At 48.0% G+C, this 26,983-nt stretch overlaps 1 protein-coding gene across 11 annotated transcripts in view; it reads left to right on the plus strand.

Annotated features, from left to right (window-relative positions):
- The window catches only part of LPIN1 (lipin 1), a 130,258-nt gene that overhangs the window by 61,415 nt on the left and 41,860 nt on the right, over positions 1–26,983 (plus strand). For 9 of the 11 annotated variants that reach the window (XM_086325630.1, XM_086325632.1, XM_086325631.1 and 6 more), the window contains 4 exons: positions 18,499–18,699; positions 19,505–19,600; positions 22,449–22,756; positions 26,148–26,273. In XM_086325630.1, coding sequence (XP_086181756.1) covers positions 18,499–18,699; positions 19,505–19,600; positions 22,449–22,756; positions 26,148–26,273 — 731 coding nt within the window. Of the gene's footprint in view, positions 1–364; positions 528–18,498; positions 18,700–19,504; positions 19,601–22,448; positions 22,757–26,147; positions 26,274–26,983 lie in introns of all 11 variants that reach the window. The other 2 variants (XM_086325635.1, XM_086325639.1) reach the window with 1 other exon arrangement.

The raw sequence follows: 26,983 nt of genomic DNA on the forward strand, positions 1-26,983 counted from the left end.
GGAAGGCCTGTTGGCAGGGGCGACTTTTGGAGCATTTTGAGAAAGACCTAGACGATGGTGGTCCATTTGTGACCCTGAGACTGGTGGTTTGACCTGCGGGCACTTTAACTTCCTCAGTGTGACCGGGGCGTGAGAACCCAGAGCTCTTGAGGTGACAAGGAACATGCAAGGCCGGGATGCAGGGTCAGCGTTGGGGCGGATGCCGGGGGAGGGGTGGGCGAAGTCCCACTTGTTATGTGTCACTGAACCCTGGCCAGGTTTCCTACGGGATAAGCTCACTGGAACTCAGAATGGGATTTGGGAAGAGAAGCTGAGCAAAGCCCGAACAAGCCCTTCAGTAATTTGATACGCTTTCAGTGTATAGGTGACTCCAGCTGCCTGTTCGGTGGCTGTCTGTGAAATGGGAGCTTTCCAAGCTGTGAGCAGTGGATTTGGAGAGAGAGCCGGGGCCCCACACCTGCTTGGGTTCCTGGCCGCAGGTCCAGCTTGGGGGACACGGCAGGCGGGACTGGGACAGCCTCTTGACGGTGGGAGGGGGCTCTCAGGGAGCCCGTGACCTGCCCCCCTCTTTTGTGTGTCCCCCACTTCCCTGTGCTCCCCTGCTGCTTCCTCTTCCCATGCCTTCCCCCTTCTCCCCACCTTTGACTTAACAAACAAGAATGAGAAGCAGCTGGAGTTTCTGCCTGCAGAGAGCCCTGGCTCTGGACACAGTAATTTTTTCACAGAGCAGCTTGTGACCCACTGGCAGTTTAGTGAGTCCATGGGCATTTTTTAAAAAAGTGAGATAAGAGTAGAAAAGAAAATTTTGGATCCAGGCATACTAAGGTTAGATTATTGTTCTGTGAAACTTGTTTTAGCTTGACGTGTGTGTGTGTGTGTGTGTGTAACCTCTGATGGAGGGAAGAAGGGTGTATGAGACCCAGTGCATGGTGTGTGGGCAGGGGCCTGCGTGTGTCAGGTGCTGGCCTCCCGCAGTCCGGCTTGGGGGGTGGCCTGGGATGGTCCAGCTGGAGGGAGGGTGGGAGCGAACGCCCAGGGCTCAGTTTGGAGAGGATGTTGTTCTGGTGATTGCAACCACATCCCTCAACCCACTAAGCAGGTTTGAAATTCCTGTAAGACTTTTTTCCTGGTGCTGAATGCTGTGCTTTCCAGGAAAAGGCTACCAGTTGTTGGGGCCAAGTCCTGACTCCAGATCGTGGCCTGTTTGCTCCTAAGGGCGCCCACAGACCCTGCTGGCCCAGCTTCAGGGACAGGACGAGCGGGTTTACTCTGTGTGCCTTGTTCCTAAAGGTCCAGCATCTCCTTAGACACATGTCTTCTCTCTTTTTGGCGAAATCCTCCTGGTCTCACTAGGCATCCACCTCTGGTTGACAAAAGATAGAAGCAGCAAGGGTCCTGCGATATAACCGGGCACTTAACCTGCCCGTGAACTCTGCGTCGGCCGATTGTGGCCCAGTCTTGGGGTTCCCTTTGACTCAGACTTTTTGGACAAAATGGAAATGTATGCCCAGCCTATTGAAATCTAACCATACCTTTCTGGTATTTCTATATTTATTTTAACCAGTAGAATTCTTTGCCCTTGACTTTTTGGGAGGATATGATTTAAATAGTTGACATAGGCAAAGTGCTGTCAGGCTGTGGTCTTAGTTTTCAGTCCAGCCTTTGGACCCTTTGTGACCACAGGGTAGCACCTGGCTTTGGTTTGGCTGTGCACTTGGAAAAGAACTTCTCGTGTACTGCCTCATACCCATCCCAGGGGGCGGGTGCTGTTAGGATTGTCCGTCTTATAGATATGAGATTGAGTGGCTGAGAGACTGGTCAGTTGCTCATGGTCACAGCTTAGCAGGTGGGGAGCTGGGATGTGAAGGCCAGTGTCTCTCTCCAGGCCCCGAACTCTTATCCCTGAGATGTAGGCAGCACTTAGGAGGATCCAGGTGGTATATAGCCACCCCCTCTCCATGAGTTGCTGAGGGGCGGGGACAGGGGTCGGGCAGAAGTCCCACAGTGGGGCTTTCTTTTTGGCCAAGACACAGACCTGGACAGAGAGCCCTTGCAGGTGTATAAAGAGAGGCTACGCGGTCCTGTGTTCCATTCATGAGTTAGTGGTTAAGAGCTGAGGGTGCTTTGTGCTTTGTGTGCTAAGTCACTTCAGTTGTGTCCAGCTCTTTGTGATCCCATGGACTGTAGCCCTCAGGGCTCCCCTGTCCAGAGGATTCTCCAAGCAAGAATACTGGAGTGGTTTGCCATGTCCTCCTCCAGGGCATCGGGGTCTAAACCAGGGCCTGTTTTGCCCAGCACATTGGCCACTGGGTAGTTCAGCTGCCCCGCCTCCCCCCATCACCCCCAGGCCTTTTGTGCCCCTTGGCAGGGACCTGAGAACACTCATCACATGGGATTACAAGATCTGAGCATTGCAAAATCCCAGTGCTGGAGATGGTCACCATGTGACCTCTCCGACCAAAGCAGGTGTCCGTCCCCCCATCGTCCCCTCCTGTCTCAGCAGTTTCAAGGATGGGTGGGGGGGACCTTGATACCCAGCAGGCCAGAGTTTGCCATCTTCCCCCTAGGTCTCTGAGGGCATTAAAAATTAATGCTAAAGCAGTACATGACTATGTAATAAAAACCCAGAAATGAACACTGTGGAAGTATTTGTGATGGAAAGCGAAGGCCTCCTCTTCATCCCCAGGAGTGAGCCTGTGAAGCTTGATGGTACACACATCAGTCCGTCATTTTTGTGCATATTGGAATATGTGTAAATGTAATTCTTTAAGGTGATTTCATATGATAAGTATATTTGTACCTTTTTCAAATAGTATATACATCTTTTCATGTTATTAATAGTATTTGGGGAACTACGTCTCTGTTTCTTTGTTTTATCTTTTCACACCCTAATAATTCTCAATTATATGGTTTGAGTGGTCCCCAATTTACTTAACCAAAGTCCTGTAGATATTTGTTTCTAATTTTCCTCATTATAATCAGGGCCGTAATTACTGTTTTGTGCATGGGTCTTGTAGCAGAATTGCTGGGGTTTGCTGTTGTGTGCAAAAAAGACAACAGCTGTTGGCACAGTGCTTACCCCGTTTATTACCCCACCAGCAGGGAATGGTGAGCATTTGTTTTTTCCCTATTCACCAGCCCTCAGGTTTTACAAAATGCTTTGATTTTGGACTATCTGAAAGGCCGTCTTTGATTTGCATATCTTAAATTACGAATAGAATTGAATATCTTCTCGTACCTCACTGACGCTATGGACTTCTTTCTCTGTCAACTCTTTTTTTCTCATTATTCTGTTGGCTTGGTCTGAGGCCCTCTTAAATTAGTCTTAATATTCTACAGGTGAATGGAATTAGTAAAGCAGTGGGGTTAGGAGAGCTGTGGCTGGGCTGTTGAATTTGGGCACAAGTTCCACCAAAGCCATGTTCTTGCCAGTTTTGCGAATCCTGGAGGATTCTGCCAGTTTTAGATGAAATGCTGATGTCTCTGATGTAGCAGTGAGGTGAGAAGTCATGAGACCTCCATTACCTCATTGTGACACAAAGTGTTAGCAGCCCTGCCCTGGGGAACCATACGAGACTGGGGTAACTGGTGCGTTGTGCATGGGCTCTGTGCCCGGAGTGTGGGGCTCTCCTGCTGGGTGGAGCCCCTTAAAGGAAGAGAGGAAACCTCCTGCGCCTTCTCTCTCTCTCTCTTTTTCCTGTGTGTCTGGAGTGGCTGTGGGTGTCCGCTTTCCTGACGCATTTCTACAGGGTGACAGCTCCTTGCATCCCAGATGTACGCACTCCCCACGCTTCCTGTGGTACCCTGCATCCTGCAGGATGGCCTGCAGCCCAACTGCGATGAGCAGGACTGCTTAATGCAGAACAGGCTTTGGTGCCAGGACGCCAGGGCTGCTGGATTTGCTGCTTCATTATTTGTCAGGAAGTCTTAGTCTGACCTGCAAGCTCTTTCAAGGCATCACAAACTTTTCTGGTGAATTTTGCTACTATTGGACAAGAGTGTCTCCTGAAAAACACTGGCCTGCCAGTTAAGTCCCTGAATCCCCACAGGCACTGATCGACACAGGAGTTCGCTTTCTTGTGTAGGAAGTTTCTGGCTTCCCTGATGGGTCAGTGTTAAGAAATCCACCTGCCAATGCAGGAAATGCGAGTTTGATCGCTGGGTTGGGAAGATCCCCTGGGGTAGGAAATGGTAATCCAGGCCAGTATTCTTGTCTGGAAAATTCCATGGACAGAGAAGCCTGGCAGGTTACAGTCTATGGGTTGCAAAGAGCTGGACGTGACTGAGCACACGCTTGTCTGTAAGAAGTTTCTCTTAGGGGCCCATTCACAATGGTAGGACTAACGCATGGAGCATCTGCTGGTGGTCTCACTTGGCTCAGGCTGGCTGGGAGGGGAGGGACTAATCCCCCCTTCCCCAGTGCTGTCACTGAGGCAGGGTAGGGGGCAGGACTGGGGATGAAACCCCAGCACCTGGACTTCCAGTCTAGCATTGTTTCTACTGCATCACTCTGCACCAAAGTCATACTTCCTTTTTTGTCATCTATATGTAATTTATCACCCTTGCCAGTTGATAACTATCAATGCATAGGGGCTCTGAGAAGACGACTTCCTCTTTGCTGGTAATAGAAATAGCAAGAGGAAGACGTGCTATTTATAAACCAACTTCATTTTCACACAAGTCATATTAGTCATCATATCTTTTTGGAATTTCTTAGGAATTGTCTTTTTTTTTTTCATGCTTTGTATGAAAGCCAGCGTTTATCCCATAACCTCCCAGGTGGATGTGGTCCTGGCCAGTCCCGAAGCAGCACCCGTCTGTTTTGTTGCTCAAAGCTGGGCAGACCATGGATTTGGACCCCAGATGTGGGGGCACAGTTGAATATGCTCAGAGGAGATCAGCCAGGGGTGGTGGGTGGAGGCCCCCCACCATCCCTCTGAGGCCTGGCTCTGGTGTTAGGGCGCAAGGGGTCGTCCTCAGAGGAAGGAAGCATCCCGGGGCTTCAGGAAGCCACAGGGAGAACTCCCAGGAGGCAGATTCTGTCTTGTCCTTGAGGATGAACGGTCCGAGCGAAAAGCCAGGTGGCTTACATACTCCCAGTGACTGAGGCTTACTCTCCCAGAGCAAATTCTTCACCATTCACAAAGGTTATAAAGGACATCCATGTTCAGTTAGTTGTTCAATAACCGAGCCAGTTAAGATACAAGACTTTCAGTTTCTCAGGACAGGAATTAAGTCTTGGCCAGTGCCAAGCCCGGTGCTGGGCACAGGTGAGTGTGTGACTGGGTGAGAGGGGGGTGGGCGTGGGCAGGAAGGTATCAGCCAGTTGCTCACCAGCCCTCAGAAACTACTTGAGGTGTAGATCTGGATAAAGAGGAGGAGAAGATTTTATCCATGGATATCCAATTTAGATTTTTTTTTTCTTTTACTAGTAAATTATTTGCCCTTTTTCTTTGTTAGTTCAAAAGTGATGAGACCCTGTCCAGATCTGCAAGGTCATGGCCCTGATTGTCAGCCGGTGGCAGGGCTCTGCCCAGCCTATGTACCCACCCCCTGGGTGTCTTCTGTATGCCACCTGGAGAGGTGGGAGGACGAGACTGGTCTGCTGCTGCTTGACCCACCAGCAAGCACAGATGGACCTCTGGTGCAAGCAGACTAGTTTCCAAACCAGGAAATCAAGCTCTTAAAACGTACCATCGTGGCTGAGTTTGGCCTCCCCATTGGAGAAGTGAATAGTTTTCACACTGCTGTGCGTTACACCCTCCCGTGTATATAATTTAAGGTCTGCGTGCTGCCCTGTATGTAGGTCGGATTGTCAAGTCTTGGGGAGCTTGACAGCATCGTCCCAGTGCTGGATAGAGGTTCAATGTGAGTTTGGATGGTGGTGCATTCACCTCACCCAGCCCAAGTTATATAAACTGTAACAATTTCCTTCTCTGCAAAATGGGAAAATCATATCCCTTGCATCGTTCTGACAACTAAGCAAACGATTTAAACTCTTTGTTACTATCACCATCTGGATGGTGTGCCAGCCGTAGTGGCGTGTGATAACGGGCAGCGGGTTTGAAGGTTTGTGTCACATTGGCTTGCCGCCGTGCTGTCGTTGCCTCATGCCAACCGTGAACTCAGTGGATGTGGAGAAATCTCTCAGATGCACTTCTGTAACCAGAGTAGCTGGCAGGCCAGAACCTTGGCCCCCAGTGGAGCAGTAGCTGGTTGGGTGTCTGGGGCTGCAGTCCTGCTGCTGATAACAGGAACGCAAAGCCAGGGGATGTTGGGTCGGCTTTCCAGTCAGGACTTGCCCCGCGTTTGCCGTAAGCCCAGATTCCACACCTGTTGTCAGGGGAGAGGTGATGGAGGGCACGTTTGTCTCTGCACACCCGGGCCGGGGATCCGGCAGGCTTGCTCCTGGAAGTGATGACTCATTCTGGGGCAAGTGTGCCAAAGATGTCTCCAGTCACAGACTGATGAAAGGAGGCGTTTGACCTTTTAGGCCTTGAGCACTGTGGGGGCAGGTTTCGGATTTACCATCTAAGCAGCCCTGAACACCCAGAGCCCACAACCGAGTCTGACTTATCTAGCCACTTGCTCAAGAAAGAAATTGCAGTAACCACTCACTTTTCGTCCTGTGCTTTGCAAGGGCGAAGACCTTTTCAAAGTTATCATCTTGTTCAGCACTCTTGATGACAGCTGGTAAATCTCATCAGAGAGGCTGGGGGAGACCTGGCCTCCGGTGCAGAGCTCCTGAATGCTGGAGGAAGTAGTCACGTCCAGGCCTCCTGACCCCTGTCTACTAAAAAAAAAAATACACACGCAACCTAAAACCTGAGAGTTATGTTTTATTTGGTGACCTTACTGAGGGCTTCCCTGATAGCTCAGTTGGTGAAGAATCCCCCTGCAATTCAGGAGACCCCGTTTTGATTCCTGGGTCGGGAAGATCAGCTTGAGGAAAGATTGGCTACCCACTCTAGTATTCTTGGGCTTCCCTTGTGGTTCAGCTGGTAAAGAATCCGCCTGCAATGTGGGAGACCTGTGATCCCTGGGTTGGGAAGATCCCCTGAGAAGGGAAAAGCTACCCACTCCAGTATTCTGGCCTGGAGAATTCCATGGACTGCATAGTCCATGAGGTTGGAAAGAGTAATTTTCACTTTCACCTGAGGACTTATAACCTGGGTGTTCAGAGAGGAGAGGGAGGAGCCAGGATATATAGGAAGTTTTTGCTGGGAAAACAATATAGTTGAATATGAAAGATCACTGCTAATCACACAAAATAGCCGTGTCAAGTTAATGATTTCAGTGCTTGTCTGTGTACAGGAAGGTGCCGGAGTCTGGCTCTTTGAAGTGATTCCCTTGATGTGCATCTTAATTGCCCACAGGGGTATCCTGTTTTCCTTTATCCTGAGTTCTTCTCAGGGTGCACCACTGGGCGGCTGCAGTGGCCGATGGCTTGACTGGGGGCAACATTTATTGTTCCCCTGAGTGGCAAGCAGTGTTGTTTGTTTACTGAAATGGAAGGCAACATTTTTTTGTTGTTGTTCACACCCCTAATTTTGTGCAGTTTCTGTTTTTTTTTAGACTAATCCTTATCTTCTGTGGCCTGTTTGCTGCAAGAAATGCGTAATGAGCCTGTTATCTAAACTGTGTTTGCAGTGAATCTAGTTTGGGGCATTGTCTTCTTTAGTTTTGTGTTCCTGGGAGAGGACAATTCCCGTTTTCTTAATTTCTTCTAATTTTTGAATTTTAGGACTGTTCCCCCCATCCCCATACCTGCTAAGCTACTTTGCGCTGGTATGTGCACCTTGGTGTGTGCACGTCTGAAATTTTTTGCAATGGGACAAGATAATTCCAAAACAAATCCCTCTCCCCTGTACGACTGCTCTCCTCACCCTCCAAACAATCCCTAAAAGAATAAAAAGCAACTCTAAACTCTTGGTTTCTTGCTGGAGATAAAAACTTGATTTCATGAAGTAGTTATGACCAAGTCATAGAATCATGAACTCAGAACCCCATATTCTTGAATTCCCTTTACAGCCTCTTCATCAGATCATGGTTTAGACTCTTTGCATGCCCCCACTGATGGCGAGCTCCTCGCCCCACCCCCCAGAATGAGTCAGTTCTCTTAGAAGCTTGGTCTCACAGATTGTGCTTTTCATCCTGGCTCTGGAATGGCCTGTCTGTAATTCCAACTTTCTTTACAATCTCTGGTCACCTGGGTAGTACTGGGATACCCTGTGAACATGTGCTGAATGTTGTTATCTGGCTTTTAGAACTAGACGATTGCCATCTGTTTTGCTAAAGCAAAACTGATTTTTCTGTAACTGGGCCTCACCTATTTATTGGGCTTCCCTGGTAGCTTAGTGGGTGAAGAATCTGCCTGCCAACACAGGAGACGCGGGTTCGATTTCTGGGTCGGGAAGATTCCCTGGAGGAGGAAGTGGCAGCCCACTCCAGTATTCTTGCCTGAAAAATCCCATGGACAGAGGAGCCTGGTGGGCTATCGTCCAAAGGGTGGCAAAGAGTCAGACACGACTGAGCATGCACGTTGGCTGTGTCACCCATTTATACCAGTTCTGTCCAATGGGATGGGAAGGCAGTGATGTGCTCAGCAGGACAGGGAAGACTGGGGGTTACACCTGGGCCCCCATCCTCACTGTGGCTTACCAGTTGAGCTACCCAGAATGCCATGCAAACCTGGTGCCCCAGTTCCTTGTTGGAAATGGGGTAATGATGTTGGTTCTGAGTATGCTTAGATCTTCATCAGATTAGTCCACCTAGGCAAAGGAGTTCCATGTATTGTGAAGTGCTGTACAGATGTTGAGTGGAAGCTTATGTGGCCTTTCGCCTGGGATCGGGAAGAAGTGACATTAGCCATTAGTCATTTGCTTCTCGGATGTTTCCTCATTTCTCTTTGTGTGATGAGCTGCCTCCTCATTCCTCAGGAAAGCACTAGGATATCGTGCCCACCCATGTGGCCATGACCGCCCCGAGGTCGGCTGGGCCCTGGTAAGCGGAGCCCCCCTTCTCTGGCACAGCTCCGTGCCCTCCTACCTGCCACCGCTCCCGTCCTCTTCCGCTGTGATGGGTATCAGGAGGATACAGGCGTCCCCCGCGCCCTGGTCCTTCACTCTGAGCTGTGCGTCTGTTTCAGTGTTCTAACAGTAGGATGCAGGCAGCTTGGATGGTACCTCCTCTATTTCCACTAAACCAACGCTAAAGTGTCCCCAACCAATGAAGCAGTTTCACTTGTTGGAAGACAATCACCGTATAGATTTAATTCAATCAGGTCATTTCAGAGGTACTTCGCTTAACGGACAAATAGAAGAGATGAGGCTCCCAGCAAATGCTGAAGAATGGAGTCAACGGCAGTCTGGGAAGTAATTCAAGCATGGTCGTGTGTGGCCACAGCATTTCCTGGGTCCCTGGGATGGGCCCGGTGCCATGTGAGGGGCTGGGCGTCCCGAGATGAGCAGGCCCCTCCCAGTCCTCAAGGAGGGCAGACTGCTTGGTGAATGGGGTCTCTCCAGCCACTGGACAAATGCTGGCCCAAGTTTATCAGGTCTCTCCAGCTGGACAAGTGACAACCTGTGTTTTATCAAGCCGCTGCCCAGGATAGGAGGAGAGGGGATCACCTTAACAGGAGAGCCCGGAGGGAGGTTCACTTCACAGAACAATGAGTTATTGTGGGTGTGGAGATGGACGAGGTAGCCTGACATGCGGGTGAAGACACAGAAGAGGCGATGGGACATGGATTAAGGAGTGACAGTAGAACTCTTGTGGAGCTTAAAGAGCTTAAAGAAAGAAGTGTCAAGGTGAGGAAGGTTTAACAAAAACAGTGATTCTGAGGGTAGTGTCCACTGAGGAAGCTTTGCACTCTCTTTGATCTATGCTAAGGTGAGGTTTCTCAGCCCCGAGTCCTGACCCACTATCCTTCCTGGGGTGGAGTATCTCCAGATTGGATGTTGCATGTCATGACATCACATATCTTTGGGCATGCCCATAAGATGAAAATGGAGAAACTTACCTTGTAGATACTGTGCCTTTGATAATAGTCTCCTTGAGAGAACTAGAAGGGGAATTAATTAAAATCACTTTTATACATTTGCATAATAAATGAATGGACCTGATTCCTGAATTTGGAGTAAGGGGGTTGGCCTGAAATAATTCAAAGGTCCATATTTAGTTTTAATAATTGATGCTTTTCAGGCTGAAGATGCTCTGTTGATTATTTACGCTGCAGATGGAACCCCACGTGGGAACACACTTGTGGGTTTTTGCGTTCCATGTGTGTTACGTATTCGGATCTAACACAAGTGCTGCCGTGGTTTCTAACTTACGGAAGAGTATTCAGAAAGGCAGTATTCCAGTGGCGTGGAATAATCTTAAAAAGTTAGTAGTGTTCCAGGAGGTCAAGCTGGAAGTTGTCACGCTGAGAGAAATATGTTTACCTGTTTCTTAACCTCAGAGTTAAGCACGCATAGAGAACCTGAGTTTGGCAGGAGGGGTATCTTTCTGTTTTTTTGAGGTCTGGCTCAGCTTTCCTTGAAAACCTTTTGCATGAGGGTTAAAGGAATCCCATTTCGAGCAGTAAGTGAAGGCTTATCAGGTGGAGCAGGTAGCTCCTGCCAGATCCCAAGATTAAAATCAAGAGATGGAAAAGTGACTTGGAGTGGGATGAGTGGAGAGCAGGGCTCTCAGAGCTGTTCAGCTGGAAATTTCAGCCTTTGTTTTGTGTACAGAATCTGCTTATCTGTGGTTGCTTCTTGAAGTTCCGAAGGCACTTTCTTCTTGAGGGCACGCACCCGCTCTGGGCCTTCTCCTGTCCTGTCTCAGTGGACACCACGGCTAGAGGGGAGGTGAAGGGGGGTCGGCAGGGACTCTGGCTGGCCTGGCTTCTTCACCAGCAAATTAGCTTCTTCCTTGAGGCTTTGACTTCCGATGGAGCTGACAGACGTGAAACTTGGGAAGCGGTGCCCAGCCGGTTGGCTCCTATATTCGGTACCTACTCACCAGCTCAGTTGGTATAGACTCTGCCTGCAATGCAGGAGACCCCGGTTTGATTCCTGGGTTGGGAAGATCTGCTGAAGAAAGGATAGCCTACCCATTCCAGTATCCCTGGGCTTCCCTTGTGGCTCAGCTGGTAAAGAATCCGCCTGCAATGTGGGAGACCTGGGTTCGATCCCTGGGTTGGGAAGATCCCCTGGAAAAGGGAACAGCTACACTCCAGTATTCTGGCCTGGAGAAGTCCATGGAATATATAGTCCATGGGGTTGCAAAGAGTCAGACACGACAGAGCGACTTTCACTTTCACTCACCAGCATGTGTTTAGGAGGAGACGCTGGAGGAGCGGAAGGTTAAGGAGAGCGTGGTTGCCTCCAGCTAGCCTGTGCTTCTTGGTCAGGCAGATGCTGGAGGTGACCTGGGTCCACTTTCTCCCCTTGGTCTCCTGGACCCAGTCTGTCACTCAAAGAAACTTTTAATTTTTTAAATATATTTTTATGCTCTTTATTGAATTTATCATAATATTGCTCCTGTTTTATGTCTTGTTTTTTTTTTTGGCATGTGGGGTCTTAGCTCCCCAGGTAGGGATCAAACTCACACCCTCTGCATTGAAAGGTGAAGTCTTAACCACTGGACTGCCTGGGAAGTCCCTCCAAGAAACTTTTTAACCAAATAATGTTCATCTTCCTGAAATGAATTCTGGTTGATACAGTATTCTCCTTTATCTGTGTTGTAAATTAAAAAAAAAAAAATTGGTAAAATACACGACATAAAATCCAGTCTTTTAACCAATTTTAAGTGAACAACTCAATAGACTCCATACAAGTACACGTACGTGGCTTTGCATTCACACAGTAGACGGTCACTGTCTAGCTCCAGAGCTCTTCTCACCTTGCACACCTGAAGCTCTGTCCCCGTGAAACGTGAACTTCCTCCACCCTGCCCCCACCCCTGGTAATCACCATTCTCCCTTCTGCTTCTGTGGGTTTATCTGCTCCAGATACCTTATACAAGCAGGATCACACAGTATTTGTCCTTTTGTGACTGGTGTGTGTCACTTAGCATAATGCCCTCAAGGTTCAACCAAGCTGTAGCATGTGTCAGAATTTCATTCCTTTTGAAGACTGAATAATGTTCCATTGTGTGTATCATACTGCATTTTGTTTATCCGTTCATCCATTGATGGCCACTTGGGTTGTTTTTACCTTTTGGCTGTTGGGAATAATGTTGCTATAAACACAGATATATCTCTTTGAGACCTTGCTTTCCATTCTCTTGGCTGTGTACTCAGAAGTGGAATTGCTGGGTCATAGGGTAAGTCTGTTCATGGGGTTTTCAAGGCAAGAATACTGAAGTGGTTTGCCATTCCCTTCTCCAGTGGACCACTTTTCGTCAGAATTCTCCACCATGACCTTTCCGTCTTGGGTGGCCTTACATGAGGCATGGCTCATAGTTTCACTGAGTTGGGCAAGGCTGTGATCCAAGTGATCAGTTTGGTTAGTTTTCTGTGATTGTGGTTTCCATTTTGTCTGCCCTCTGATGGGTAAGGATAAGAGGCTTGTGTAAGCTTCCTGATGGGAGGGACTGGCTGTGGGGACGACAGACCATGAGATGGTTGGATGAAATCACCTACTTGATGGACATGAGTTTGAGCAAGTTCTGGGAGTTGGTGATGGACAGGGAAGCCTGGCGTGCTGCAGTCAATGGGGTCGCAAAGAGTTGGACATGACTGAGCAACTGAACTGAACTGAGGGTAGGTCTATGTTAAATTTTTCTGAGGAATCACCATGCTGTGTTCTACAGCTGTACCATTTACCCTCCAATAGTGTATGTAGGTTCCATATTCTTTACATCCTCACCAGTGCATGTTTTTTCCTGCTTTTTAGGCAGTATTCATCCTAGTGAGGCAGGAGATGGGTCTCCGGCAAGGCATTTACAACTGGCCTCCTGTTTACATTTCTCTGGGCTTGAGAAAAGATGGACTTCAGGCAAGACACTTAGAACTAGCCTCCTGTTTGTACTTCCTGAGTGCAAACAGGAGATAGGTGGGCTCCAGGTTAGATATTTACAACCAGCCTCCTATTTGCACTTGGAGATGGAAATAACAGAAACAGTATAAAGAGCCAGGCTTTGTTTCCTGAGAACACCTTAAGATAACAGTCATGGCAGGAACAGAGAAGGGCTAAACTCCGTTTGAGTAAAAGATCAAGAAGTCATTTATTAAAGCAATTATCCTTCACTTAAAAAATAAATTAATTAAAAAAATTAAAAAAAAATAAAGAAGTCATTTATTTCCCATCCTTGGGGCAAGAGAGACACTGGACATGCTCAGAAAGACTTCTTGGGGGCTAAAAGGAAGGGGGCATCATCCCATAATATGTGATGCCAAGATCCACCCCCCGCACACCCCTGCCTCCCCTTCCACTGGCCTCTGGGTTAGAATTCTTCTTGAAAAAAGTACTGCATGGATGTTGGAGAGGGTTCTATGGTAGGTCAGTTGAGGAAAAAGAAACCAGATAACTGGCCAAAGGAAAGCAAAGACCCAGAAGGACTGCCCTATGTAAATGACTTATCTGCTTCTTTACTGGACTCCTTCTTGTAACGGGGGCCACCCACACCTTTTTTCTCCGGTGTGCATCTCTGCCTTGCTTCTATCTTAACTAAACCATTTCTCTGTGAGCTCTCCCACTGGTGCTGTGTCTCTGATAATAAACTTTATACCTGTTTTTACAGTTTTCACCTTCTTGAGAAATGCATTTATCAGTAGGGATAAGAGCCAGGGCAAGCTTTGTTCCAGCCACTGTCTCTTGCTGGTCTAGTGGCTGGGATTCCTGGTTTTCATCCAGACCACCCAGGTTCGATTCCTGGGCAGGGAACTAAGATCTCACTTCAAGCTACCACTCACTGCTGCGTCTCTGAAATCACAAATAGGTGGTAGTGAGTGCTCTCCCTTTTAAAAAATTTTCAGTGCTTGGTTCCAGCTGGCCTAGGGCATAGACACTGACAGTTCCTAGGAGCGTGTTGGCATGTGGGGGCCCTGGCTCAGTCATTTGTTAAGGATTATAGAACAGATTTTCTGCTTCGGAATGGAGATATTTTCAGATTTGCAAATAAGTTATTCAATAGAGAGGGTAGCTATAGATCTCAAAGCAACTTCTGATTATTTGTGGTAGAAAAAACACATCAGCCCACCCATGGCCCGCGCACAGGGGAAATCCCAGGGCTGGAAATCGAGGAATTGATGTCTGGCTCTGTCTTGGTTGTGGGGAGCTCGCCTGAGCCATGTTCCACCTCTGGGCTTATTTCTTTAAAACGAGGGTGTTGGGACACGAGCGCAGTCAGGGTCCTGCCAGCTTCAGAATTCTCAGTTTCTGCCCATTTACCTTGAATTTACTCATTGGTGGGCGGGGAAAGGATGCTTCGTTCTCAAGGACAAGAGCACAGATCAACATTTCATTTACATTATGAAAGATGCCCTTCCAGTTGCTAAGGATTGAAGAGTGCAGCCTTTATCTTTGGATGATTGGAGCTGGACCTGGACCTTTCAGGTCACCCAGGCCAGTATGCTCATTTGACAGATGAGAGGCTAGGACAGAGAGCTGGTAATACCATCCAGTTATGAGCTTTCTCTTTCTTATGAATAAAAAATGCCAACCAGCAGGTCCTGAGGCCTTCTCAGGAGCCCTGCCAGCGGAGCAGTGACGTTGGCCTGGGTTCAGGACTCCGGTGCTGGGGAGCAGTCATTCAGGGGTCACTGTCATTCAGGGGTGGGCAGAGCCCATATGTGAGGGTCGTGAAGTTGAAGGAAGCTGTGGGGGATGGGAGAGGGGCTCAACATAACCAAAGCCAAGGTCAGATTCCAGGTTGGTGATCTTGGGCATTTGCTGCCTTGCACATTTGGTTGTCCTTCAGTTTTCCTACCTGAAAGGCCTTATACCTACAGGGTTATTGTGAGAATCACATGCATATGAGGCCATGTATATGACAGAAGGGGCTTCCCAGGTGGCGCTTGTGGTAAAGAACCTGCCTGACAATGTAGGAGATGCGGGTTTGATCCCTGGGTTGGGATGATCCCCTGGAGGAGGGCATGGCAACCCACTCCGGAGAATTCTTGCCTGGAGAATCCCGTGAACAGAGGAGGCTGGTGGACTCCACCCCATAGGGTTGAACACAACTGAAGTGACTTAACATGCACGCACACATATGACGGAAATTGTAAAAAAATGTTATTATACTGCTGTCTCATGAGCCCAGTATGTTAAAATTTAGGTTGACCATTGTGATGATGCTTTCCTTTTATAAAATGACTCCCTAGAGAAAGTGTCAGGGTTATAAATAGTCCTTTTCTCTATGGCTCAGGAAATGTCCCGCCTCCCCTTGTGCATGGAGTTGGTTAACCTGCACCACTAAGCCAACTTAGAACGTGTGAACTTACGAATTTAGGTACCTGGGCCTTAGTTAGTGGTGGAGGCTGTGCAGCTGGGAGGCAGGTCTGTGCATCTCTGAATGTGTTTACTGAAGGTCTGCTTATTTTTGCATCTGAGGGAGGAAGTGTATTAATCCAGAGAACGTCATTTAAAGTTGTACCATGAGCCAGAGGACTTTCTCATGCTCTTTTCTTTGAGGGTTTTGCTCACTGCTTCAGGTCTCTGGCTTGTTCTGTTAGAATCAAATCAGCAGTTCTTGTTTGCATGCAGGGCAGTTGACTGATCAGTTTAGTGCTTCAGTTTCCTTTTTTTGGGAGCAGGGAAAGTCATAATCATTTCTGCTTATGTTGTAGGGGTTGAGATGAGAGGCTCATAAAAGGTAGTTTCTTATTTTTTTTGGTAATAATTTGAAAGGACCAGGCTTGATCCTTGGCCTCAAGGAGAATCTGGCTTCACTGAGTGACATGAAAACCACATGGCAAAATGGACACACATCAGAGCAAGAAAGTTCACAGTTACAAGCTGTGTAAATGGAGGTTTGCCAGGGCCAGGTGGGCACGTGTGCGCCGTGACGGCTGCTGGAGTCATCGTAGGGACCCTGGGTGGTAGTCAGTGTGGTCAGTCCCATGGGCTCCTGGTTAGATCTGCTGAGCAATCTAACCTGTCTGAGGGCAAGGAAACCTGCCGAGGGCTGGGGACCCATTGGTCAGAAGTCACGTTGTGCGACCCCTCGGTGCTCAGATGATATTGAAACCACGTGGCCTCACGAGTCCACCAAAGTGTACAGAGTGGAGAGGACAGAAGTGTGTGGACTCGGCCCTGAAGTGGGGGTGCAGCTGGAGACGGAGGAGGCAGGACCCAGCAGGGACAAGACCGGGAGCCACATCCCCAGGGGAGGCTGGGCCTGTTGAGCGTCTGAGTCCTATCAGGGCGGGCAACTGGCATCTGGCAACTGGCAACTGCCAGCGGGTGAGGCTGTCCAGGCAGCTGGGTGGGTGCGGGTCACACTGGGGTGGCCGGTGGGGCCCCAGCTGTGAGGCCAGGACCAGGGCCCAGCGCTGCGGGGGCTCCCGTTGCTCCGGCCCCCAACGTTTGCCTCGTTTCTCCCCTCACTGCCACCCTTTAGGCTGGCATCTTTTCTTGTCTGCATGATCATCTGCAGCCACGGATTGGCCTGCCTGCTTTCAGGGTCTTTTCCTGCCAGCTTTCTCTACCTTTTTGTAACCGCGGTGCTCTTTCTAAGTCATGGATGAAGTCATCATTTTGTGTTCTCGAGTCCCCAATGGCTTCCCGTTGCTACCACGCCTGGCCTGTCTCCTGGCAGGTGTCAGCTCTGGTCCCCCACTGTGCGTTCCCTCTGCAGGCGCACATCTCTCCACGTACAGCGTCCTATCCGCCTCCCTCTGCCAGTGAGCATCGCTGCCCTCCTCCCCGCCTGCTAACTGCCAGCTCCTCCACGATGGCTCTTCTCCTCCCCTGGACAGAATTCCCTCAGTTTAGTTCAGTTCAGCTGAGTCGCTCAGCCGTGTCCAACTCTTTGCCACCCCATAGACTGCAGCACGCCAGGCCTCCGTCCATCGCCAACTCCCGGAGTTTACTCAAACTCATGTCCATTGAGTCGGTGATGCCATCCAACCATCTCATCCTCTGTCATCCCCTTCTCCTGCCTTCAATCTTTCCCAGCATCAGGGTCTTGTCAAAGCAGTCAGCTCTTTGCATCAGGTGGGCAAAGTATTGGAGTTTCAGCTTCAGCACCAGTCCTTCCAATGAATATTCAGGACTGATATCTTTTAGGATGAACTGGTTGGATCTTCTTGCAGTCCAAGGGACTCTCAAGAGTCTTCTCCAACACCACAGTTCAGAAGTATCAATTCTTCGGTGCTTGGCTTTCTTTATAGTCCAAATCTCATATCCATACGTGACTACTGGAAAAGCCATAGCTTTGACTAGACAGACCTTTGTTGGAAAAGTGAATTCGCTCAGCATCTCCTTAAAAGAGACAGCCTCATGGATGTGCATTCTCCTTCTCAAGCCCAAGTCCCTCTGGGGGGAGGGGGCCTGCGTCTTTTGAATCTATCTTCCCAGCACCAGGCCCCTTGCAGAGCAGCGGCCCTGGATGTTTGTTCAGGGGACTCCAGTGGGTCAGCTGTGCAGACAGCCTGAAGCCCGGCACAGATATCCCTCAGAATGTGAGAGCATGGGGCAGGCTGGCAAGGCCCAGGGTGGAAGTTGTCCAAAATAAAAGTCACTTTTTTTTTTCCTTCTAAAGGAAAAATAGTCATTTGTCTCTAGTAATATTATTAAATGCCTACTCTTTTTGGGCTTCCCTGGTGGCTCAGCTGGTAAAGAATCCACCTGTGACGCAGGAAACTTGGGTTCGATCCCAGAGTTGGGAAGATCCTCTGGAGAAGGGAAAGGCTACCCACTCCAGTATTCTGGCCTGGAGAATCCCATGGACTATACCACAAAGAGTCGGACATGACTGAGTGACTTTCACTTCACGTCACTTCACTCTTTTTGATGTGGGGGGTGGAATATGAAAGATTTCACATACAGTCTCTCTTCTCAAGAGTCTTGAGATTTGGTTTGTAAAACCTGCACATGAGTTAGAGCAAGAACCATAAGGACGGTGTCAACAGGTACCGTGGATTCGGAGAGGAGGCCCAGGGACGACTGAGACTAAGCCTTGCCGGGTGGCCGGGGTTTGGGGTGGGGGTAGCTGAGTGAGGCGTGGGAGTCCCATTCTGGTAGAGCAAAATGCCCTGAGCAGGGTGTGAAGTCGGGCGTGCGGTGCACACACGTTCATCCTGACTGGCTCTAGTGAAAGTGTCAGTCGCTCAGTTGTGTCTGATTCTCTGTGACCCCATGGACAGTAGCCCACCAGGCTTCCCTATCCATGGGATTCTCCAGGCAAGGATACTGGAGTGGGTTGTCACTTCCTTCTCCAGGGGATCTTCCTGACCTAGGGATGGAACCTGGGTCTCCTGCATTGCAGGCAGATCCTTTACCGTCTGAGCCACCTCTGGAGCTGAATTAATTGCGTGTGTGTCTCGCTTGTGTCTTTGTCGCCCAGGCTCAGACCATGAACTACGTTGGGCAGCTGGCGGGCCAGGTGTTCGTCACTGTGAAGGAGCTCTACAAGGGGCTGAACCCCGCCACCCTGTCGGGATGCATCGACATCATCGTGGTCCGCCAGCCCAACGGGAGCCTGCAGTGTTCCCCCTTCCATGTGCGCTTCGGGAAGATGGGGGTCTTGCGCTCCCGGGAGAAGGTGGTGAGTGGCCTGGGGGTGGGGGCAGTGTTATATATCCGGAGCTCCTCGAGGACCCTGACAGTTAGGTCTCCTTCGGGAAGGCTGGTCCCTAAATTGGCAATTAACAGCTGTTCTCGTAAACTGTGACTGTGTCAATTTCTCCAAGATTTATAGTGGCGTAAAGCAACTATTTACTAAGCTCTGGGCGGGGGGCAGGTCTGGCATGCAGGAGGCTGGCTAGTTTCTGCTCTTCTGCTCTTCGGCCTCAGCTAAAGACTCGGGGTTGGAGGCTGGGCTCCTCCATGGATGCTCTGGTTCACCGGGCGGGTGATCCTCGGCTGGACTCTGAGCTGAGGCTGTCGTCCAGAACGCCTCTGTCCTCTCCACGTGGCCTGGGCTTCCTTACACCATGGTGGCTGGCTGCAAGGGCGAGCCTCTTGCAAGGGAGGGAGCTGGGCGAACTAGCTTCAGTAGTCACTGCTGCTGTGCTCAACTCACTGGGCGATCACAAGCCTGCAGGGATCCAGGGGATGGTTGGGGGTGGGGCGTAGATTCTGTTTCTTTTTCTTTTTGGCTATGTTGTGACGTGTGGGATCTTAGTTCCCTGACCAAGGATCGAACCCATGCCCCCTGCATTGGAAGCATGGAGTCTTAGCCACTGGAGCACCAGAGAGGTCCCCTAGACTCCATTTCTCAAGGGACCAGATTGACCTGTAGAGATTAGGGACTGTGAGATATTTGGGAGTGTATGTAACTGAAGTGTGTGTAGAGACCTGGGCATTCCCTGTGATGTTTCCTGTCGTGGTGAAGTATGTTTTTCCTTCAGGTTGACATAGAAATCAACGGGGAATCTGTGGATTTGCACATGAAACTGGGAGATAATGGAGAAGCATTTTTTGTTCAAGAGACTGATAATGATCAGGTAAGGACAGCTGGGTGATGCTTGCATGCATGCTCACTCAGTCGTGTCTGACGCTTTGTGACCCCATGGACTGTAGCCTGCCAGGCTCCTCTGTCTGGGGGATTTCTCCAGGAAGAATACTGGAGTGGGTTGCCATTTCCTCCTCCAGAGGATCTTCCAACCCAGGGATTGAACCCAAATCTCCTGCCTTGGCAGGGGGATTCTTTACTGCTGAGCCACCTGGGAAGCTGGGTGGTGATGCTTACTTCCTAGTTTTGAGATGCTTCTCTGGGAGATGCAGGAGAAGTGCAGGTGCCTGCTGTGTGGGTGAGGGCGGAGGAGGAAAGTGGCTTTTCCCTGAGCCAGGGGATCGAGCCGCAGGGTGGGTGTGTGCTGTGTCCACATGACGCATTGGTCCCCGCCTCCTCCATTTGCCAGGGAGACAGAGGAGCTGAAGGATGCTGGCCTGAAGCCATCATCCAAAATGTACAAATTATACCTGTGTGTCAAGTCTCGAATGGCTGAGTGCTCTCAGTTTTGCTTAGTGAGTGACCAGATCACATTAATTTTTTATTATTAAAAACTGTTTAACAGCTTTATTAAGATAGAATTTTTACACCATGTGGTTTATCCATCTCAAGTGTGCAGTTCTGTGGATTTTAGTATTTTCACAGATACCTGCACTGATCACACAGTCAGTTTTAGAGGGTCGTCATCACCTCAGAGACAGGCTATCCCCTCCCCTCTCCCTAAACCCCCAACTCCCCACTACCCTGAGCCCTCAGCAACCACTAATCTACTTTCTGTCTCTATAGACCTCCCTAATCTGAGCTTTCGTCTGAATAGAATCTCATGGTTTGTGATCTTTGGCTCCTGGCTTCTTTCATGTACCCTAATATGTTCAAGAGTCACCTGTATTGTGTCTGTGTCCATACTCCATTCCTTTATTCGGCTGAATAATATTCCACTGTATCTACAGACCATGTTTTGTCTATCTTTTCATGTGTTGGTGGACACTTGGGTTTGTTTCTACCTTTTGGCTGCAGTGAATAATGCTGTGTACAGGTATTCTTATAGGCATATGTTTTCACTTTGGGGAGTCTGTACCTGGGAGTGGAATTGCTGAGTCATTTATTTTTGTTGTGCAGTTGCCAAGTCGTGTCCAACTCTTTGTGACCCCATGGACTGCAGCACGCCAGGCTTCCCTGTCCCTCACCATCTCCTGGATTTTGCCCAAGTTCATATCGATTAAATCGATGATGCCATCCAATCATCTGGTCCTCTGTCGCCCTCTTCTCCTGCCTTCAATCTTTCCCAGCATCAGGGTCCTTTCCAATGAGTCAGCTGTTTGCATCAGGTGGCCAAAGTATTGGAGCTTCGACTTTAGCATCAGCCCTTCCAAAGAGTATTTACGGTTGATTTCCTTTAAAATTGACTGGTTTGATCTCTTTGCTATCCAGGGGACTCTCAAGAGTCTTCTCCAGCAACACTGAGTTTCACACTGAAGCTGTTGTCCAAAGCCGCTTTGCCATTTTCTGTTCCCAGCAGCAGTGCACGAGGGTTCCGATCTGTCTGCAGCCTCATCATTACTTTCTCTCTGGCCTTGTGATTCTAGCCATCCCAGTGGGCGTGAAGTAGTATCTCATTGTGGTGTGGATTTGCATTTCCCTATTGCCATGATGTTGAGCGCTTCTTGACATGCTTATTGACCTTGTGTATGTATTCTTTGGAGAAGTGTCTGTTCAGATCCTTTGATCATTTTTTTATTGGGTTATTTGTCTTATCATTTGAGCTGTAAGAGTTCAGTATATAGTTCAGAAATAAGTACCTTTTATGATTTGTTAAGGGACTTATATGATTTATAAGAGAGATGATTTGTAAAGATTTTCTTCCATGGTGTGAGCTGTCTTTTCACTTTCTTGATGTTGTCCTTTGAAACACAAAACTTTTCAATTTTGATGAAGTCCGTTTTATCTGCTTTTTCCTTGTGGCTCATGATTTCGTTGTCATATCTAAGAATCCTTTGCCAGATTCCAAGTCATGAAGATTTACCGCATGTTTTCTTCTAAGATAAACCATTTCTTTTCACTCTTCCATTCACTGAGAAAGTCGCTTTGAAGGGATCTGATGTAGTGACTCCTCAATAATCCGCTTGAACTAGTTCCTTTATGGGAAGATAGCCTGGCTATCAAGGAATGGCTCTGAGTAGCTTCAGGCTTTAAAATGAATATCCACAGTTTCAATCTCAGGACAAAACCGTCCCAGGCTTTGCTTTCTTTCAGTCTCCCCGGAGGTGTGACCTATTTCCCATCCCTCCCAGCCTCAGCCTCACCTTCCAGGTGTGGATTTTATACGTGTAGTACATGATTTGATGTTCTCTAAGCCCCTTAATTTTATTTGGTTTTTGGCTGCACCAGAAAAACTTTCTTTAAAAATTATTATCATCATCTTAATTCAGTGTGTATTAAAAATACACATATGCATTCTTTTTTACATACACACACACTGGAGTGCAAAATTGAGTTCAGTTCCCCGGGTATTATAATAACTCCAAGCCGATTTTTTTCCTCTTTTCCCTGGAAATTTCAGACCATGTTGAATTTTGGTAGTCTGAAATGACTGAAAATTACTTTGCTTTCTTATAATTATGAAAACGCAGGATTCAGTACAAAATGGCATTTAGTGACATGTTGACTTTATGACCATCTATCAAATCCTGCATTTGGTTGCCTTGCGCTCCTCATCACACCCCTCCACCTGTGCTTGGACCTCTGAATTAATGCTGGCGGGTTGTCAGCATCGTCCCAACCCTTAACCACCCGCCCCCAGCTAACCTGGTTCCTTCTCGAACATGTTTGCTGCCCTTCAGGAGGTGATCCCCATGCACCTGGCCACCTCCCCGATCCTGTCGGAAGGAGCCTCGAGGATGGAGTCCCAGCTGAAGAGGAACTCCGCAGATCGGATAAGAGGCCTGGATACCAACACATCAGCCCAGGTCTCCCCTCCCAGTGAGACCCCATCGAGTGGCTCTTTAGTGAAGAAGCGCAGGAAAAGGAGGAGGAAGTCACAGCTGGACAGCCTGAAAAGGGACGAGAACATGAACACGTCCGAGGATGAAGACATGTTCCCCATAGAGATGAGCTCGGACGAGGAGGCCGAGCCGCTGGACAGCAGTAGGTAAGTGTGGGTGACAGAAGGGTGAATTCAGTGTTTCAGATGGTCCTGTTTTTTTAAATTGATATATACTTGATTCACGGTGTTATGTTAGTTTCAGATGTATAGCAAAATGATTCATTTAGATGTGAATATATTATTTTTCAGATTCTTTTCCATTATAAGTTATGATAAAATATTGAGTAGGGTTCCCTGTGCTATGTAGCAGGTCCTTGTGAGCTACCTATGTTGCACATAGCGAGTAAATGTAATTCCAAACTCCTGTCCCCTGCTTTCCCCTTTGGTAACCATAAATTTGTTTTCTATGTCCATGATTCTATTTCTCTTTTATATATAAGTTGATTTGTATCTTTTCCTTTTTTAAAGATTCCACATGTTAAGTGATATCATATGGTATTTGTTTTTCTCAGTTTGGCTTAGTATGATAATCTCTAGGTCATTCCGTGTTGCTGCAAATGGCATTATTTTATTATTTTTTAAGTCTGAGTACTATCCCACTGTATATAGGTTCCACATCTTCTTTGTCCATTCATCTGTCGATGGGCCTTTAGATTGCTTCTGTGTCGTAGCTGTTGTCAGTAGTGCTGCTGTGAACGTTGTGGGGCAGGTATCATTTTGAATCATGGTTTTCTCCTTTTGTATTTGCCCAAGAGTGGGATTACAGTAGAAAGATTTTTATAAACGTTTCCCCCCCCCCACCACCACACACAGAACTTCTTATTTTTCTGTTAATGCATTTAAGACTGAATTTTGGAATCCTGCAGGCCCGATTCTAGAGTCACATGAAGCTGGGATGGATGTTGTAACCGAGACAAGATTGATAATAGCTTGGTGATAACTCCAGCCTTCCAGATCAGAACCAAGAAACAGGAGCTCAGGAAGTGAACACTTCATTCTCAAAACTGTTGTTTCAGAACCTCCTTATTCTCACTTGAGCACCAACTATGAGCCCGGCAGTTGGACCCATTGATAGCCGGGGGCTGACCTGTGATAGACTTAGGGCCATAAATGAATCTAGAATGTGATCAGTTTATCCACAAGCAGACTTTTCCTTTTCAGTTTTCATGAGGCCCAAAGTTGAGTTGAGTTGAGTTGAGTTCAGTCGCTCAGTCGTGTCCGACTCTTCGCGACCCCATGAATCACAGCACGCCAGGCCTCCCTGTCCATCACCAACTCCTGGATTCACTCAGACACGTCCATCGAGTCAGTGATGCCATTCAGCCATCTCATCCTCTGTCGTCCCCTTGTCCTCCTGCCCCCAATCCCTCCCAGTATCAGAGTCAACTCTTCCCAGGAGGTGGCCATAGTACTGGAGTTTCAGCTTTAGCATCATTCCCTCCAAAGAAATCCCAGGGCTGATCTCCTTCAGAATGGACTGGTTGGATCTCCTTGCAGTCCAAGGGATTCTCAAGAGTCTTCTCCAACACCACAGTTCAAAAGCATCAATTCTTCGGTGCTCAGGCTTCTTCACAGTCCAACTCTCACCTCCATACATGACCACAGGAAAAACCATAGCCTTGACTAGATGACATTTGTTGGCAAAGTAATGTCTCTGCTTTTGAATATGCTATCTAGGTTGGTCATAACTTTCCTTCCAAGGAGTAAGCATCTTTTAATTTTATGGCTGCAGTCACCATCTGCAGTGATTTGACACGTGTTTTATTTTTCTTTGCTTTTAATAGTGTGGTGAAATTCTATTTCTGTGAATTACCATTTTGGTGAACAGTGCCAATTTTAAAAGCCAAACTCATTCAGATTTTTATGCAATTCAATGTAATTTGTGATCACTGTTTTTGTGTCTTGTTAACACAGAAGAAGGGTGAAGGATGGATAACTGAATCACTTTAGTGTACACGCGAACCTGACCCAGCATTGTAAATTAACTGTACTTCAGTTAGAAAACAAAAGGAGGAAGAAGAAACACAGGATTCACCTCCTGCTTTGTTATTTAGAATTTTTGTTTTTCTAGCTAAAACGTAAAGGCCTGGGGGCAATGTTGCTTTACCTGACTGTGGCGTCTGCTTTGCTGTGGGCTCAGAAGCCGATGGTGGTGGTTGTTGTTGAGTATCAGTCTTGTCCAACTCTTTGTTGGGTGGTGGTGGTGGTTGTTCACTCAGTCGTGTCCGACTCTTTGCAACCCTGTGGACTACAGTATGCCAGGCTTCCCAGTCCTTCACTATCTCCCAGAGTTTGCTCAAACTCACGTCCATTTAGTCAGTGATGCCATCCAACCATCTCATCCTCTGTTGACCCCTTCTCCTCCTGCCTTCAATCTTTTCCAGCATCAAGGTCTTTTCCAATGAGTCAGCTCTTTGCATCAGGTGGCCAAAGTATTGGAGCTTCAGGTTCCACATCAGTTCTTCCAATGAAAATGCAGCATTGATTTCCTTTAGGATTGACTGTTTTGATCTCCTTGCTGTCTAAGGGACTCTGGAGAGTCTTTTCCAGCACTGCAGTTCGACAGCATCGCTTCTTTGGCTCTCAGTCTTCTTTATGGGAGGGTGGTCAGGCTTATTACAGTCACCTGCCCTGCATGGCTTTTAATTGCAGAGTTTAGTGTCAGATGTTTGAGGTCACATCAAAAACAGAGACAGGTGGCCTCTGCATGGGTGAAATAGTGGGTCGTATTTCTTATTAAAGCGTGCTGTGCCTGAAAGGAGGTAGATTTGCAGCCATTTTGCAAGTATAAGATAGGATTGATTGTGTCATTTATTTATTGTGCTGGATGAAACATTGTCTCCGTTTGGTCATTCAGGGATTTGGTAGCTCAGTCGTGCGTGGCAAGAGTTTTATAACCTCTGGGTCCAGTTTCGGGTGCCATCCAACTCTCAGGCTTTTGCGAGATGAAGTGTGAAAGATAAATCTGTAGGGCCTACAGTGTAAGTGGGCTTCCCTGGTGGACAGTGGTAAAGAATCCTCCTGGCAATGCAGAAGATGCGAGTTTGATCCCTGGGTCGGGAAGATCCTCTGGAGGAGGAAATGGCAACCCACTCCAGTATTCTTGTCTGGAGAATCCTATGGATAGAAGAGCCTGGAGGACTGCAGTCCATGGGGTCACAAAGAGTTGGACACTACTGAACGACTGAGCACACACGCACGTAGTGTAACTTAACAGTAACAAGCAGTGTGGTCATCAAGCCCGTCTAAGTCCAAGTTCTTAAACTTAATCATTTTCCAGTGATAATTGAGCCAAAGTGTGAACACACGAAACATTTCTCTGAGTAACTTTTTTCGTTTCCACTGCTCAGAGTACACCTGGGGGTATACCAGCAGATCATGTTGATCTACAAAGCATTAGAGATAAGGAGAAATGGAAACTTGCCTTTATTATGTATCTATCGGTAAAATCTCTTTGACTTTGATGTTTTTTGTTTTTTTTTTTCTCTTTCTCCAGAACTATTCCTGATGATATACCTCCATTCCAAGAAGATGTCCCTAAGGAGAGCCGTTCCCCTGTCATGACTTACCCTCAGTCAGCCTCTTACCCTAATTCTGACAGAGAGTGGTCACCCAGCGCCAGGTGAGGGGCTGGTGTGTGTCCATGTGTGTTTGCCTGTCCTGGTCCAGAGGATTCCAAGTCAGTCACAGGAGGCACGTTTCACAGTGAAATCTACGTAAAAAAATGAATAGAATTAGAACCCCCCAAAATTCACCTTATGCTAGAAGGTACAGATCAGGATTAAACACAGAACATGAGCAGATCTTAAACTTCTATCTAGTAGCAGAATCAAACTGCAGATATGAAAGGGAAACCATGTGTGAAGTTACATAAAGCTTATTGTCAGGGGGAGAAAACAGTGACAGCCTTTTTGGATACGTATCCCTAAAGTGAGATTCAGGAGCAGGGCAGCTGCAGCAGGAGCCCTGAGGTCATTTGGGGCTGTGAGAATGATGCTGTCTTCCCCCGCTGCCCTCAGTGATTTTGGTTTCCCTAAAATGGACTCTCAGGGGCCATCGACTTCCAGGATGAGGTCGAAGAACCACAGCTGCTCAGTGTGCAGAGAAGACTAAAACATTTCAGGCTGTGAAGCCTGTGAGGACACGTGAGCCCTTCTGAGCAGTTTCCAGAAGGACTGGGCAGGGGACAGATCTGAAGTGTGTGGGGATGATTATCACCCCCGTCAGGACAAAAATTTGTTCTTGGGTGGCAAAAAAAATATCTTAGATATTAGAATAGCCATGTGACCTCCAAAGGGGCATAGTAACATAAGCAGACGTGGAGTATATTCA

The sequence above is a fragment of the Bos grunniens genome, chromosome 11, assembly GCF_055505025.1.
Source record: "Bos grunniens cultivar Pamir isolate PY7600 chromosome 11, Bosgru_T2T1.0, whole genome shotgun sequence".
In the NCBI taxonomy this organism is placed as follows: domain Eukaryota; kingdom Metazoa; phylum Chordata; class Mammalia; order Artiodactyla; family Bovidae; genus Bos; species Bos grunniens.